The sequence below is a fragment of the Thrips palmi genome, unplaced genomic scaffold (assembly GCF_012932325.1).
Source record: "Thrips palmi isolate BJ-2018 unplaced genomic scaffold, TpBJ-2018v1 HiC_scaffold_10, whole genome shotgun sequence".
Classification (NCBI taxonomy): domain Eukaryota; kingdom Metazoa; phylum Arthropoda; class Insecta; order Thysanoptera; family Thripidae; genus Thrips; species Thrips palmi.
Window position 1 is genome coordinate 337,538 of NW_023144621.1, and position 15,939 is coordinate 353,476.

Consider the following 15,939-nt stretch of genomic DNA (forward strand, 5'->3'; position numbering starts at 1 on the left):
CACTGGTAAAACTAAAGCTAAACTAAACTAGACCTTTGACGATTTTGCTCATTTTTGGCTCTAATGCTACCTACCCAAAGGTTAACACCCCCACATAATTTCAGCCCTCTGGGTCAGTTGGTATGGGAACTGAGAGCAATCAAAGTTTTTGGCTCTTTTGCTTCAGTCGTTTTTGACCAAATTGCACTTTTTCACTGAAGTGCTCCGGAATTCTCTTCTTTTCGGTCCTGAGGTATGAAAATTGATACCGGAATGTAAAATTGAGTGGCAAATCTGAATCTGCACGCAGAATCGACTCCAAAGCAGTCCATCGTTGATAACAACGCACTCCAAGCCAAAAGTGACATTTTTTTTAGTGTTTTACAACCTTTAATTTTCTACCTATCTCGGAATCCAAACTGGACCCGTCTTACGCGGGAAATCATTCCTCAGACAACTACCTAAGCGGCTTGATTTACCGAGGGTATGGGTATGGTTCGGGCGCTGCAGTACTCTCAACATTGACGCTGAATGTTCAACGCAATGAGATCTAATCGATCGGTGCGTCTGACAGCAATTTGCATAAAGATTTTTTGTTCAAAATTGGATTTCCGGCAGGTTGTTTTTAGGAAGTTTTTCCCTATCTCTTACTTACGGTCTGTGAAATATGGAGCTAAGATGGATTGGGACCGAAAAATATGTCTCTGGAGTACTATCTGAAGTACTCCCTCGAGATGTTTTTTGAAAACCGGTGGTTGAGGACTGCACTTCTCGACTTTCAGTCCCGAAATTGCTGTCAGACGCAGCGATCGATTAGATCTCATTGGATTGAACATTCAGCAGTTGTCAATGTTGCGAGCACTGCAGCGCCCAAACCATACCCACCCCTAGTAACTCGAGCCGCTTGTTTTTAGGTAGTCTGAGGAATAATTTCCCTTCCCGCTCAGAACGGGTCCAGTTTAGATTCCGGGATGGGCAGAAAATTAAAGGTTGTAAAATGCCCAAAAAGTTATCTTTTGGCTTTGAGTGCGTTTTTATCAACGATGGACTGCTTGCAGATTCTGCATGCAGATTCAGATTTGCCACTCAATTTTACGTTCGGGTGCCAATTTTCATCGAAAGGACGAGAATTCCGGAGCATTTCAGTAAAGAAAGTGCAATTTGGTCAAAAACGTCTAGAGCAAAATAGCAAAAAACTTTGATTGCTCTCAGTTTCCATACCCACTGCCCAAGAGGACTGAAATTTTGTGGGGGTGTGGAATGGCAAGCGCTATGCAACCCGCTGCACCCGATGACCAGGGCCCTGGTCGGCAGAAATTATCTTTTCAATACGCGATCCCTGCACAACGAAAGAGAGATATCGCGATGCGGGCTCCCCACGTGAGTTCCTCACCAGATAGCTCTCCAGCCCCCCCCCCCCCCCTCCTCCCCACTTCTCCCCTCCCTGCATGTTGAAATGCCCTGTGCGTGGTGAAGGCAGAATCACACAGTAAAAAAAGATTCGCTGTTTTGGTGGTCGTTCTATATCCAATCTCACCGAAACGGGTACCCCTACAAACCCGGCGACGGTCTGTCACCAGGTGGTGTTCCGCCAAAGAGGTTAGGATGACCACAACAACTGTTTTTGAGCTGTTGGTGCATATTTGTGCGTGCCCGCCGGCAACGTTACGCTTTGATGAGTCACGCGAATGATTACTGACAGCCCCTGACTTGTTTTGTGTCCTATTTCACATTAATACGACGATTAAAAGTCGCTGGCGGGAGGGTGACTGCAGTGCCGTTCTGGTGAGGTGGCCGCTCCGGAACGGACCGAGCGCCACCGAAACTAGACCGAGCGTCGCCGAAACGAACAGAGGGCCGCCAGAACAGTTTGAGGGTGTTGCTGTTCTTGTAATATTCTCGTTTTGGCGCCCAGACGTCACCGAATCGGCGAATCTTTTTTTACTGTGCAGTCTATGCAAACACCTGCTTCCCGTTCACGGCGTTGGAGGTGGCGGTGGCAACAACGCAAGGGCCGAGCCCGTGTCGCGAAGCAGGAGGGTGTGCTCCCGCCTCCGCTTTGCGCCTTGGCCAACGCCCTGACACGAGGGAAGACCATCACGCCCATGACGACGCTTCGCAACGAGGGTCACGTTCAATGGTCTGGCCGGGCTGCGACCGTGCGCCCCTGCCCGTCGGCGTGGCGCACGTACACAGACTGTCTGTGGGTGCGTCCAGCCGCAGTAGTGCAGGCGACCCCGCGGAAACACACTTAGGCCTTAGGCAGCGGGGCCCTGGGTCACTGTAACCCAAGTTGCGATACTTTCAACACAAAAACGCGCGATGATATCCGAAATGCGATTCCCACGAGTCATTGCTCCTGAGATGCTATGACTTCTGTATCGCACAAAATTCTGCAATGATCATCGCAACTTTCTGCGGAAGTATTGCAAAAATATGCGATGATGACAACTCAAAGTCTGCAATCATTGCAGTTTTTTGCAATGATCATTGCAAAATTCTGCGATACTCTAGCTCATCACACCTTTTTGCAATGATCATCACAGAAAAGTGCGATGAAATTTGTATTGCGCAGAAAGTATGGTCTGTATCGCAGGTGGAATAACAGTGGTCCGAGGGTCCGGGCCCTGCCAACCAGTGCCAACTGCCAGCAAAACCACACAACACAGGCACAGTTCAGCCTGACATCGCTAAAGAGGTACGTTGTGGGCTCCTACCGGCAGATCGCACTTTGCTTTTGTTCTAGGCTCTCAGCGGTGAAGAAAAAAGTCGCATGTTGCCCCTGTAGGCAGGGAACTTTTGATATATCATCGTGCTCCCCCCTCTGGATTCGCCTCTGCACGGCGAGTGTGGTGCAGGGGACGCAACGAAGGATGCACGATTTCGACATGGCAGTGCTGCAGTGGGGCCGATTTTATGTTTATCGTAAGGCGTGAATTCAAAAAGCCCGCGCCGGCCACTCACCACAAGCTCGCCCGGGGCGCTGACTGGTGAATTTCTCATATCGTCACCCGCGTAGTCTCACCGCCACTGGTGAATTTCTCATACCATCGCCAGCGTAGCCTCACCGCTTCTTCGGCCAGGAGTCGGAAACGAGTACAGGCACTCGGTTACTCGGCTACAGAAATCTCTAATAAAAATCTTAAATATTTATTAATAAATTTTATAAATCGTTTAAATAATTAATATCCGCTTACGACCTTCGAGCCCCCACCACCCCACATCACCCCCTCTACAACACAGATATAGAGGTTTTACTATTAATAAATATTTAATATGATATTGTCGACACTTTTTCAGGAGGTGAACTGAGCCCATCTCTTTTCTTTGTGTGCAATCAGAACTTTTTATTTTTGTTAGAATTAAAATAATATTTTAATATAATTAACTTTTAAATTTATAATGGTTATAATGTGAAGAAGAAAGTTTTTCTGTTGCAGCTAATATCCATTATTTATTTGTTCACAGCGTGTGTATCGCTGCCACCGCAACACAATGCCCAGGTCCAAGCCATCCTCATCGACCTCATCCAAGCCACTATCAGACAGTAAAAAAAAGAGGATTATAAATAGCAAAAATACAGACTGCCCTGCATCTCTTAGTATTACCATAAAGCAAACTACTATGAAATGGTGAGTAAACTGCCAAACTTGTTGCTCTCCCTGCAAGAAATTTTATGTAGGCTGGAAAAATGTATGTGCAACTTTCCTTATTATTCTAGGAGCTCAGATATGCTGCTGAAAAAGTATCCATGTGTCATCAAAGTGAATCACTGCCACAATCACCCAGTTCATGCAGCTGATGCATTAAGACGTAGAAGGCCATCCAAGAAAACAGAACAAAAATTTACTGACCTGCTTAAAAAAGGGCACTCCCCCTTGTCAGCTCTTGAGTGCCACAAACTTGATCGAAAGATGGAATATGGTGATAATTATTTTAAAGTAGCAGCAGATGCCTCCATATGCCCAAGCAATTTCTGGGTATACAAACTTTTCACAAAGTTATCTATAGAAGGGTATGGACCTCAGTGTGGTGACAAAATGCTAGATGCTCTGAATAAATTTTGCAATGATTACAACAAAGCAAACAATTCTGTTTGTTGTAAAGTGGAACTTGTTGACAATCATTTGGTGGTTGCCATCTGTACTCCCTTGATGAGCAGAGTGCACACATTGATCAAGGCATCTTCAGAAATAATGTTTGTTGATTCTTCTGGCTCCATGGACAGTTTAAATTGTCGAGTGTTTCTTATGCTCACATCATCTGTTGCGGGAGGACTTCCCCTTGGTGTTCTCATTACAACATCAGAAAGTGAAAAAGTTGTTAGTGCTGCATTGGAACTCTGGAAGACACTGTTACCTGAGAAGGCCTTTTATGGGAGAGGTGCATCTATTGGTCCAAAATTAATAATGACTGATGATGCCACAGCTGAAAGAAATGCCCTGCAAATGTCATTCATGACTTGCATTTTATTGCTCTGTCTGTTTCATGTTTTACAAGCTTTTTGGAGATTTGTTTGGGCCAGGGAGCAGAATGTACCCAAGGATAAGAGAAGTGAGCTCTTCTACCTATTCAAAGATCTTGTTTATGCTGAAGATGAGGAGACTTTTGCCTGTCGTCTGAAAGACGCAATGGACAGTGAAGAACTGAACAAGTACCCAAAAGTAAAGGGACATCTACAGAAATACATCCCTCGTGCATCTGAATGGGCTCTTTGTATGAGATCAAATTTAATCACTAGAGGACACAACACAGATAATATATGTGAAGCTGGTATTAAGGTTCTCAAAGACAAAGTGTTTCACAGACTCAAGGCCTTCAATCCTGTCCAACTCTGTGATTTTATCCTGACACGCTATGACAACTACCTCCAGAACAGAATTATTGATGTCATCAACAACAGAGCAATAAACCAAGTGAAGTCAAGATTCTACATACGTCCTGAAAAGTTGACGGATCTTGAGTGTGAGGAGCTTGAACGCCCTAACAGTTAGAGGCATTTTTTTTAAGAAGTCCGATCGTGGAACACGACCGATGCCGATTTCCTCCATTTTTTGGTCAAAGGTAGTCCTTGTGGGTCTAAGAAAGGCCACAAATTTTTTGGGCCGAAATATGCACCGTTCATATTCTATGGGCAATTTTCGTTTTCTCTGACAACTTTTCACATAATATGGCCAAAATTGAATAATCACCTTTCTGAGGCCTCTATGCACTCGATTGAGCTCAAAATGTGGTATCTTATGTAAAATCACGCGAGGAACACGAATCCGGTGCCCGTTTGTTGATGGGACAACCCAATTAGATGTTATGACTGTTTTTCAGGTTTTGTAGTGGTTTTTACTTTTCTTGGGGTTTTGGTGTTCGGCATCGATTTTCGCCAATCCGATGAGTGGATTTTATAGATAAAGGACCAATCTATCATACTACGAGATAAAAAGTTTGTGTACGCCGCGTGAAAAGCAGTGGCGCTGCAAAAATTGAAAAACCGTCATTTCTGGGTAGTTTTAGATCAGATAAGCCACCTTTCGCGTGACCGTCTCCGCCCCATATTCAGTCTACATATTGTCCCAAGTGATGTCAGAGTTGGTGTGAAATTTCACCGCTGTAGCTCAAGTAGTTTGGAAATGGCAGCTTTCTAAAGTTTTGCAACCACGTAAGGCATTTACTTTAAGTAGAATTGCGGTAAATGCGAAGACTTGTCACAGATCGGGTAATAAATGAGATAGATGAGTGCGTCAAAGTTCTCTAAGCGTAATTTTGGACAAGGAATCCGATTTTGCTGGTACGAAGACCCTAGGCGAACTCTGAAGTTGGAAAAAAGGCCATTTTTATGTGGTTTGCACGAAAACGTAGTTTAAGAGTACACCTAGGGCCTTCGTACCGGCGAAATCGGATTCCTTGTCCAAAATTACGCTGAAAGAACTTTGACGCACTCATCTATCTCATTTATTACCCGATCTGTGACAAGTCTTCGCATTTACCGCAATTCTACTTAAAGTAAATGCCTTACGTGATTGCAAAACGTGCAAACCACATAAAAATGGCCTTTTTTCCAACTTCAGAGTTCGCCTAGGGTCTTCGTACCAGCAAAATCGGATTCCTTGTCCAAAATTACGCTTAGAGAACTTTGACGCACTCATCTATCTCATTTATTACCCGATCTGTGACAAGTCTTCGCATTTACCGCAATTCTACTTAAAGTAAATGCCTTACGTGGTTGCAAAACTTTAGAAAGCTGCCATTTCCAAACTACTTGAGCTACAGCGGTGAAATTTCACACCAACTCTGACATCACTTGGGACAATATGTAGACTGAATATGGGGCGGAGACGGTCACGCGAAAGGTGGCTTATCTGATCTAAAACTACCCAGAAATGACGGTTTTTCAATTTTTGCAGCGCCACTGCTTTTCACGCGGCGTACACAAACTTTTTATCTCGTAGTATGATAGATTGGTCCTTTATCTATAAAATCCACTCATCGGATTGGCGAAAATCGATGCCGAACACCAAAACCCCAAGAAAAGTAAAAACCACTACAAAACCTGAAAAACAGTCATAACATCTAATTGGGTTGTCCCATCAACAAACGGGCACCGGATTCGTGTTCCTCGCGTGATTTTACATAAGATACCACATTTTGAGCTCAATCGAGTGCATAGAGGCCTCAGAAAGGTGATTATTCAATTTTGGCCATATTATGTGAAAAGTTGTCAGAGAAAACGAAAATTGCCCATAGAATCTGAACGGTGCATATTTCGGCCCAAAAAATTTGTGGCCTTTCTTAGACCCACAAGGACTACCTTTGACCAAAAAATGGAGGAAATCGGCATCGGTCGTGTTCCACGATCGGACTTCTTAAAAAAAATGCCTCATACCTTGTCAAAAATTTGACAAAAGGTACTACAAATTATGTTGTCATGGACTATGAAATTTGCTCTTGTGAGGCTGGAAAATCTGGCAGGCCTTGCAAACATCTGTGTGCTGTTGTGATGAAGTACAAGCTAACGAGCTCAGTGATCCATCCATTACTTCAGTGTGACAACCCAGCAGTGAAAAGAGTGCTCTTTGAGGTTGCACATGGACATAACAATTGCCCTGAAGAATGGTTTTCAAGTATCTTCAATGAAAATAGTAATGCAGAAACAATTCAGGTAACATTTAACATCTCTGCCTTGACATTGGCTACAATTATGTTATGTTTTTAAGCTAATGTTCAAATTTTGCAGGAGCCTCAGAGTAGCTTGGAGGCAGAAGAAACATTGGTTGAGTCTTCAGACAATTTGAATGAAGTTAGGAGCAATGTGGATGAGATTTCCCCTGAAATAATTCAGGAGACAGAGATGGCTCTTTCAGAAATTTTTTCAAGCTGGAGCTCTTCATTGAGGACAGATCCAGCCACTTTCCTACGGCCAATTGAGAGCTTTATAAAAAATAATGAATCAGTCAGCAAGTCTCAGTCAAGCCTCCTGTCAGCTATGCACTGCTTTGGGAAAAGTGGTGGTGTTGCTGCTATTGGAATCCGCCAAAAAAAACTCTCAAATATGCCTGTTCAATCAACAGCTGGTGTTTCTGCTATTGGAATCCGCCAAAAAAACCTCTCAAATATGCCTGTTCAATCAACAGCACCAGCACGGCGCACAACTTATATTGGAGGCAGGACAGCCCAATTTTGTGGCCGACCACCCAATGCCATGACTGCCGCATTGGACCAGGACCAGCAGGAACATTGTTATGGGAACACCCAAAAGGGGAATAAGACTGATGAACCTACATATGCTCACCTACCCAAGAGACCAAGGATAGCTGCCCCTCATGATCTGCAACTTTGTGTTCAGACTTCTCGCATGGTGGGAAAATAACATATTATCTTTTGAGTAATACAAGTAAACGTACAAATTTAAATAATGTTGTATTTAAGATATTTTATCACTACCTTACTTCTAATTACTTTGTGATAAATAAAATCCATGAGTGTCCAATGCTGTGAGAACTATTTGTTAAGCTCTGTCAGAAAGTTCTGTTTTAAGTCAATAAAATTGTAATGATTTTCAACTAATGCTTTGCAAACTTAAAGTTCTTTCATTGGCCTTTTCCAGAAGTACTAAAAATTACTTGGGTGGGATATTTAATGACAAGAAGCACTTGGGAGCAGCCAGGTTTAATGAGCATTAGTTCCACACACAAAATATGACACAACTTCTCATTACAAAATTCCTAACGTACTTTCACAAGGGACAAACGGGCCTTCTTCCTAAACTTTTCATTTTCCTGTTACAACAAAAGAAGATGATGCAGTTAAAGAAATGCAACACAAACAAATTAATCAGTGTAATAGCATGCACTAGTACTTACCGTAATAGCTTTGCTGTACTTTTCTTTAAGTTCTTTAAGTTCTACTTCCAAAGCTGAATTTTTCTCAAGAACTTGCCCCCCGTAACCTGAGTTCTTGTCATGATGGTTCTCCTTTAAAAACTCAATCTTCCTGCTCATCTCCACATTGTCCTGTAATAGACAAAATAAGGGAAAAAAATTCTATAAAAATTCTATACGATGTTTTATTTTTCAAAACTACAAATACCTTGCAAACTTTGGCATGCTGCTCTTCCAGTTGTTTCACTTGTAATTCCAACATTGAATTTTTCTCTACAAGGACTTTCTGTTCCTCATTTGCAACATTGCAATTCAATTTCAATGAATCAATCTCCATTTTCATCTCTGCATTGTCCTGGTAAAAGTAAAATAAGGGAGGATGCAATGCATAATAACAATATTTAAGACACATGTGTATTGCATAGTGGTGATACCTGGCAAACTATAGCATGCTGCTCTCCTAGTTGTTTCAATTGCAATTCCAACATGATTTTATTTTCTTTAAGACCTTCTCTATCTGCAATTGTACCAGTACATTTCAGCTTTAATGAATCAATCTCCATTTTCATTTCTTCATTGTCCTGGCAAAAGTAAAATAACAGAGGATGCAATGCAATACCAATATTTTAGACACATGCGTGTATTACATAATGCGGTAATACCTGGCAGACTTTGGCATGCTGCTCTCCTAGTTGTTTCAATTGCAATTCCAACATGGTTTTATTTTCTTCAAGACCTTCTCTTTCTGCAGTTGTACCGGTACACTTCAACTTTAATGAATCAATCTCCAGTTTAATCCTCAAATTGTCCTGTGTCAAAATAGTACTTGTAAAAAAAAAGAAAAATAGGAAAATTTATAAGAAGTTTCCCACTTAAAATATTTAAAATACCTGACAAACTTTGGTAAGCGTTTCTTCAAGGTACTTGCAATTTAATAGTGTTGGCATCTCGTCTCCTCGTTTGGCATTGTTCTGTTTCGCACAACACAAAAACATGATCACATTAAACAAACATTGTGTTGTAATGTCACTTTAATACAACAGCATAGCGCCATGAAGAGAATTACATACCGTTTCTTTAGGTGGGTCAACACAGTTCGGAATGAGTGCTTCAATTCTTCTTTCCAATATAGTGAGACGCTGAATGGTATCTGCATGCCACTGAAACAAGATTGAGGTGAACCTGAGTAAAAACATGTTTAAAGCAATCAAAATCAAGTAATACTGCATCAAAAGAACATTTTAGAACCACACCTTTCTGCAGCTTTGACATGCATAACAAAACCACTGGTCAGTCTCTGAAATATACATGCGTAGACATGATAAGGCATCGTCAAAGGTTAAATATGAAAGCGAAACTACTCCTACTGACCTTTACTCTGTTTCTTTGTCATTCCAACACATGTCCCATGAAACCATTGATCACACCCGTCGCAACATATCATGAATCGCCTGAAAATGAACAAGCACAATGACAAGTGTAAGAAACGCATAGGTAGGGCTAATGATAATACTCACCCGCCCCAACCAGCCTGGCAAAAGCAATATAAGGCGTCCTCGCCCTCTGCCATGACAATGACAATTTTATAACCCTCAATAATGTATCACTCTAAATTTCGCGATAAGCGAGTCCTGATGACAAACAGCAAATTTGGCGACAGCAAGGATCCCTCTCAGCGGGCATACCGACGCGGCGAAGAAACGAAGTTTGGCGCGAGATGGACGGGGGTGAGATGTGGCAACACGGCTGTGCAAAGTGCTGTTGGTTCAGAAATCTCGCCTACTGCTCAGAGAGTGTCCCGGTCGTGTTAAACTGATAAAGCATGATCAGACGTTTCCATTTCCGTCTCGGAAACATCATTTGGACATCAGGTTCAGTTTCCATGGCTGTTTTTAGAAAAACCCGTAAAAGACGAATTTTCGAATTTTCAACGTCGATGCGCGAGGGTCAAGCTTTAAGTTTCAGACCTGGCCCAGATCGCGTTGAGTTTGTATTGGCATGAAGTAACTTTGGCGCGCTATTGAGCAGCTCCAGACAAAAAAAAACACTTGGCCGGGGACCCCCTCAGATCTGGCTCCCTCCCGGTTTTTTTGGTTCAACTAGTGAATACGAATTGCCGAAACACAAATTGGGCCGGATCCAACACCGATTGGCTTTTTGGCACGGGTCAAAAAACCCCAAAAATGGCTGTTTTTGAGGGTTTGGGGCTTTTTAGGATCTCGGAACGTGTCGGCTAAAAAATCTACCAATATGGTTTTTCCGAAAGAAAAAAGTGCGCTCTTTCGAATGCCGGGTCGCGCGAGGCTCTACGACGTCGGGTTTAGACGCTACGGGCTCTTAAAGTTGCTCAATTTCACTATTTTCACTAAAAATGACTAAAACAGATTTCTTTCTCTCCGGAAGTCGATTGTGACTCTTCCTATTGGCAATCTTCACCATGCAAGGTATTTTTATACCTCAGAGACATGGTTTGGGCAATGAAGTTACGTTTTTCTACCGTGGGGAAAGCCCACACACTACATAGCGTACATAGCGCCTAGTGGGTAGGCAGCCCCTTACTCAGGCCAGTCGGGCGGGCCTGCCGCGTCAGGGAAGGCAGAGGTGGGATCGGGGTGGGCTCTATTGAGCAAGAATATTTAAGAGGTGACCGGGTTGGATTTCACCTCTCCGATTTGGCTCATTTTTGGTGGGTGTTTTAGCACCCTAGAAAGATGCTAAAAGCCTGAGTAGCAGGTCCGGCAAAAATTTATTGACCAATCTGCAGCTGTTTTTCTAAATTTGAGTTTTTTAACTTGAATTTGGGTATTTTCTTCTTTTTCTACAGTATTTGCTCAAGGAAGCTGAGTTTAGGTTTTTCAGACGTAAAATGAGCCAAGGAATTCGAATCTGCGTCCGGAATTGAGCTAGGACTCATACTTCAGGAGATATTGGCAAAAAAAAACTGCCAGAAGTTGCCAAAAAAGTCCCAAATCCTGGGGAAACGGTCAAAAATTCCCGTGAGAGGCTTTCCCAGTGGTCTAAACTTCAGCGAATGAGCCAAGGAATCCAATGAGCACAACCTCATATTTTTCCGACGAACTGTTTAAAAATAGCACACTTTCAAAGTTGAGCATTTTCTTCCCCTTCCAATTTTTTAAGCTTTTTGACCCTGTAGGATTATATTTTCTTCTAACATCCCATCGGTAATGTCCCCTGCCATCCAGGGTCACGTGGTACGAACACCGCGACGCTAAAAAGTAGGAATCGAATGCGCAGCACTCAGCGCCTAGGCCTGGGCGATTAATCGATTAATCGAAAATAATCGCGATTATTTTGTTAATCGTGCGATTATTTTAAACCCCCGATTAGTGGTTAAGTAATCGAAGTATTGACCGATTGATGATCGATTATCGATTAATCGTCTCTTTATCAGATATTCTATCCATCACCTGTGCCATTCGAGAACTTTTCACGCTACATCCAAAAAAGACGTTTAAAATTTCCGAACTGTTCCAGTTAACTTGTTTAACAGGATTTCTCAAAATTTATTGGAGACTTAAACGCATAGAAAAGAACCATGCCCCTGCTCAATATATTGTGTCAATATATTTAACAACATAAAATCATGTTGTTATCAGTGCCAAGATTTTAAGAAAAGTTACTTGAAAAGTCTGCCCTCCTAACCCTACCCCATCCCACGACGGGCACCGTGTCAGATATTGAAACATACATTTCGCGAAGATAATATTGTATGGGGAAATATATGCATTATATATTAACGGGCACGAAGATATACCCCCATATATAAACTACGTATTGCGTAAGATAATTTGCAATATATTGAGCAAGATACAATTACATTGGCAATGCATGAAACAAATATGGATTCATATATTCACTACAAATCCAAAGGTCAGACTTCTCGCCACTCCAGAGGCAAGACATTAGTCTCGCCAAGTTTTGGTCAGACGGTCAGACCTGAAAGTCTCGCCAAAATTTGGTCCGACAAAAAAGTCTCGCCACAAAACGGTCAGACACAAAAGTATCACCACAAAATGGCTAGACTTTTGTGTCTGACCACGGCCTTTAGGCCGTAACCGTCCGGCGCATTACGGCCTTTAGGTGGCGGTCAGACACAAAAGTCTCACAGAGACTTCTGTGTCTGACCGTTTTGAGGCGAGACTTTTTTGTCTGACCAAATTTTGGCGAGACTTTCAGGTCTGACCAAAACTTGGCGAGACTTCAATGTCTCGCCATATTTTGGCGCAAAGTCTTTCCATCCAATTTGCAGTGTTTTCCATATATTTTCCTTTTTGCAAGGGGTGGGGGAGGGGGTGGGGTACCTCACTCCCTCACAACGCCCACGAACCCTCCCTCCCTCTCCTCCTCGCCTCTCTCCGACTTGCCTGAGCAAGGGGCTGCCTACCCACTATTACCATTACCATTAAGGGCTATACCACATATAATCGTATGCCATTTCGGGCCCGACACATACGCTACGTAGTGTGTGGGCTTTCCCCACGGTAGAAAAACGTAACCTCATTGCCCAAAATATGTCTCTGAGGCGCTCGGGCTGCCAGGCACGCCAGGCCCGCTTCGCCTGCACCGGCGGCCATTGAAATTTACCGAAGTGCTACCCCCACTCCCCCCCATGGGTTTGAGAAGCCCACATGGGCTCGCTGAATCAAGCCCAATAGAGCCCACCCCGATCCCACCTCTGCCTTCCCTGACGCGGCAGGCCCGCCCGACTTGCCTGAGCAAGGGGCTGCCTACCCACTAGGCGCTATGTACGCTATGTAGTGTGTGGGCTTTCCCCACGGTAGAAAAACGTAACTTCATTGCCCAAACCATGTCTCTGAGGTATAAAAATACCTTGCATGGTGAAGATTGCCAATAGGAAGAGTCACAATCGACTTCCGGAGAGAAAGAAATCTGTTTTAGTCATTTTTAGTGAAAATAGTGAAATTGAGCAACTTTAAGAGCCCGTAGCGTCTAAACCCGACGTCGTAGAGCCTCGCGCGACCCGGCATTCGAAAGAGCGCACTTTTTTCTTTCGGAAAAACCATATTGGTAGATTTTTTAGCCGACACGTTCCGAGATCCTAAAAAGCCCCAAACCCTCAAAAACAGCCATTTTTGGGGTTTTTTGACCCGTGCCAAAAAGCCAATCGGTGTTGGATCCGGCCCAATTTGTGTTTCGGCAATTCGTATTCACTAGTTGAACCAAAAAAACCGGGAGGGAGCCAGATCTGAGAGGGTCCCCGGCCAAGTGTTTTTTTTTGTCTGGAGCTGCTCATTACGGTTGCGATTTCGAAAAATGGTTTTTCACGGCCCACCCTAATAAAAGCCGAAACGTGTGTGAGAACACGGTAAAACCGGTTCCTGGTTTTCCCAGGAGCTCCCTGGAGATCGCCTATTTCGCTACCATAGGCTTCCTGGGAAAACCAGGTTCCCTTTTAACCTTGAACAAAGCTGAAGAGGCAGAGCGGCGATGCTGACGCCCATTCTCAGCACATACTTGTCGTTATTTTTTATTTCTTGTCAACTTCCGTTCCAGCTCTTCGCCGTTATCTAATGAATCTTGAAGCGGAAGACGAACAAACCTACTGCGCACCTCCACTCTATAGTACAGACTATGTGCCCAGAGCAATGACAAGAAAAAAGACAAGACCATCGATTACTACATAACGGAGTTTTAGCCCCCTCCCCCTCCATACGTGCCTGTATTGTGGCGTGCTACCGCTTCCTACCGCGAATTTAATTGGCTGAGCGATAGCGAAGCCTGTTTCTCCAGTGCGGTTGAAAAGTTTTGTCTGTCTGTCTGTGTGTGTGTGTACACTACTCCTCCTGAACGGCTCGGCCGATCTGGCTGAGATTTTGCAGGCTTATTAGGTATGTTCTTGGCTCGGCACACGCGAAATTTCACTATCCTAGCTCACGTGGTTCAGTTTTTATAGCCGAAAAACACCTAAAAAACGGCGAAAAATCGAGTGTTCTGCAGGCAAATCACTTCTGCCTTGGAGGAAGGGGGATCTGGGGGGCGCAGCCCCCCAGCCCCGAGAAGTTAAAAAGTTACAAGGGTCAAGATCGTGTTATCTGTAGATGAAACAACTCTATGTAGAATGAAGGGGGGTCCCAGCGTGCAACAAGTTAGAAGTAGCCGACGATGGACAAGCCATTGCCTGCCGAAGGCAGGCTAGCGCCGCAGGCCAAGGTGGGTACGCCAGGCGCGGATTGGAGAAACAGGCCGCGAGACATCGCGATGCCTGTTACGACAAGACGCGGTCTGGCGTAAACCTACCTTCTAAGATGCCAAGTGAAACGTGCACATGTAAATTTCAGGTAACGAACTTCCGGACGCAACATACACACTGTGCAAAGTGTACTGCCCGGTTTATCCCCGTTGAAGCGGGCGCTCGAGCGTGTTGGAGAAAGTGTGTACACAAGTGAACTTCAGTAGGCACATCTCTGTTAAAGCCTGATAACCAAGTGGATGGGATGATGAAGTGCTGGAACGAAGTTACTTTAGTAGAAGTGCACTAGCCGAAGTAAGACACCTGTCAAATACGTCAAATGGGCGTTTACATCCAAGTACACACATTGGTGCAGAGGGAACGGCGCGTAGAAACTATCAGGTGATGCTTCTCACCTCCGAAATTTCTATTTACCTGCATCAGACGTAAAATCTCGGAACAGACGCGATGCTGGACGTCTCTCTTGAAGACCGCAGGCTGAAGGAAAGGTTGTGAAGCTGCACGTGTTGGTTCGGACCGGAAAAGATACCACGCCGGCGCAGCGGAAGCGAAGCAAGAGTTGTGACGGAAATGGAATTAGGAATGAACGCAGTGTAGGCAATCTTGGATTCAGCATAAGGAACGTTGCTTCTTAAGAACCGACACGACCATCCACGTTGGTGATCAACAGTATGTTATATATCTGTTCCAATCCTTTTGAAAATGCTGCCCAGTGCCAGTAACATAAATTTGGGTCCCAATGCAGCCTCCCAATGGCGTAACACGCGTGTCGGTACTGTAGTCTGCTCGGTTCTCAGAAATGTGCGCTCCCTCGCTCTGCAAACTAATGTGTGTACATAGGCATGTACACGCTAAGTAACCTGCAAGTACAATCTTATTCCAAGAACGTGACATCACGTTGAAACGAACGAGACTAACTGTCACGTTCGTTTGCATGTGAACAAGCTGATTTTTGGCCAATTCACACCCAAACGAATGTGATCAATGCTTGTGTGCACGCTAAAATACGCTCGATTAGTCCTATCTAAAAACATGGGCCTGCATTTTGGATAATAGACTGTTCAAATTTGGAACCGATCTCTCACAGAGTTAAATAGAAAGCTAAGTTGTACCGGCCGCCCTTGTTAAAAGCGGCACAATTTCTTGATGAATCCAAAATTGCCGTAACTCGGGTCAAAAATTGGAAAATTTTGACGTTTCTTTCATCACTTTGCTTAGTTTTAAGTTGCGGACACGTTCCGTTGATTAAATTGTTCGAAAAGTGAACGCAAATTGCGTTTTTTAAATATGACTAGTGCGAGCGGATTATGCTGCCGTATAATCCCCACCACAAGAGGGTCAGTCCCGGGCCGAACC

General features: G+C 43.9%; 4 protein-coding genes across 5 annotated transcripts in view; 1 reads left to right on the top strand and 3 right to left on the bottom strand.

Annotated features, from left to right (window-relative positions):
- LOC117646678 overlaps nucleotides 1–15,939 on the bottom strand; it is a 586,045-nt gene that overhangs the window by 291,381 nt on the left and 278,725 nt on the right. The window lies entirely within an intron of this gene.
- LOC117646104 lies at nucleotides 3,460–7,988 on the top strand. The gene is made up of 4 exons (XM_034386813.1): nucleotides 3,460–3,611; nucleotides 3,701–4,970; nucleotides 6,854–7,132; nucleotides 7,208–7,988. The coding sequence occupies exons 1-4, from the start codon at nucleotides 3,475–3,477 to the stop codon at nucleotides 7,838–7,840; spliced, it is 2,319 nt and encodes a 772-aa protein (XP_034242704.1). The 5' UTR covers nucleotides 3,460–3,474; the 3' UTR covers nucleotides 7,841–7,988.
- LOC117646829 lies at nucleotides 8,130–8,956 on the bottom strand. The gene is made up of 4 exons (XM_034388084.1): nucleotides 8,786–8,956; nucleotides 8,560–8,706; nucleotides 8,334–8,483; nucleotides 8,130–8,249 (listed from the first exon to the last, which is right to left on the bottom strand). Exons 1-4 carry the CDS (start codon nucleotides 8,918–8,920, stop codon nucleotides 8,196–8,198), a joined length of 486 nt encoding a protein of 161 aa, XP_034243975.1. The 5' UTR covers nucleotides 8,921–8,956; the 3' UTR covers nucleotides 8,130–8,195.
- On the bottom strand, nucleotides 8,956–15,615 carry LOC117646821 (inactive histone-lysine N-methyltransferase 2E-like). 2 transcript variants are annotated; one of them, XM_034388070.1, is made up of 6 exons: nucleotides 14,998–15,615; nucleotides 9,723–9,802; nucleotides 9,605–9,648; nucleotides 9,422–9,511; nucleotides 9,242–9,322; nucleotides 8,956–9,160 (listed from the first exon to the last, which is right to left on the bottom strand). In XM_034388070.1, exons 2-6 carry the CDS (start codon nucleotides 9,793–9,795, stop codon nucleotides 8,978–8,980), a joined length of 471 nt encoding a protein of 156 aa, XP_034243961.1. In that variant the 5' UTR covers nucleotides 9,796–9,802; nucleotides 14,998–15,615; the 3' UTR covers nucleotides 8,956–8,977. The 2 variants fall into 2 exon arrangements, with proteins under 2 accessions (XP_034243961.1, XP_034243952.1); XM_034388061.1 differs by lacking the exon at nucleotides 14,998–15,615 and having other exon boundaries at nucleotides 9,723–10,206.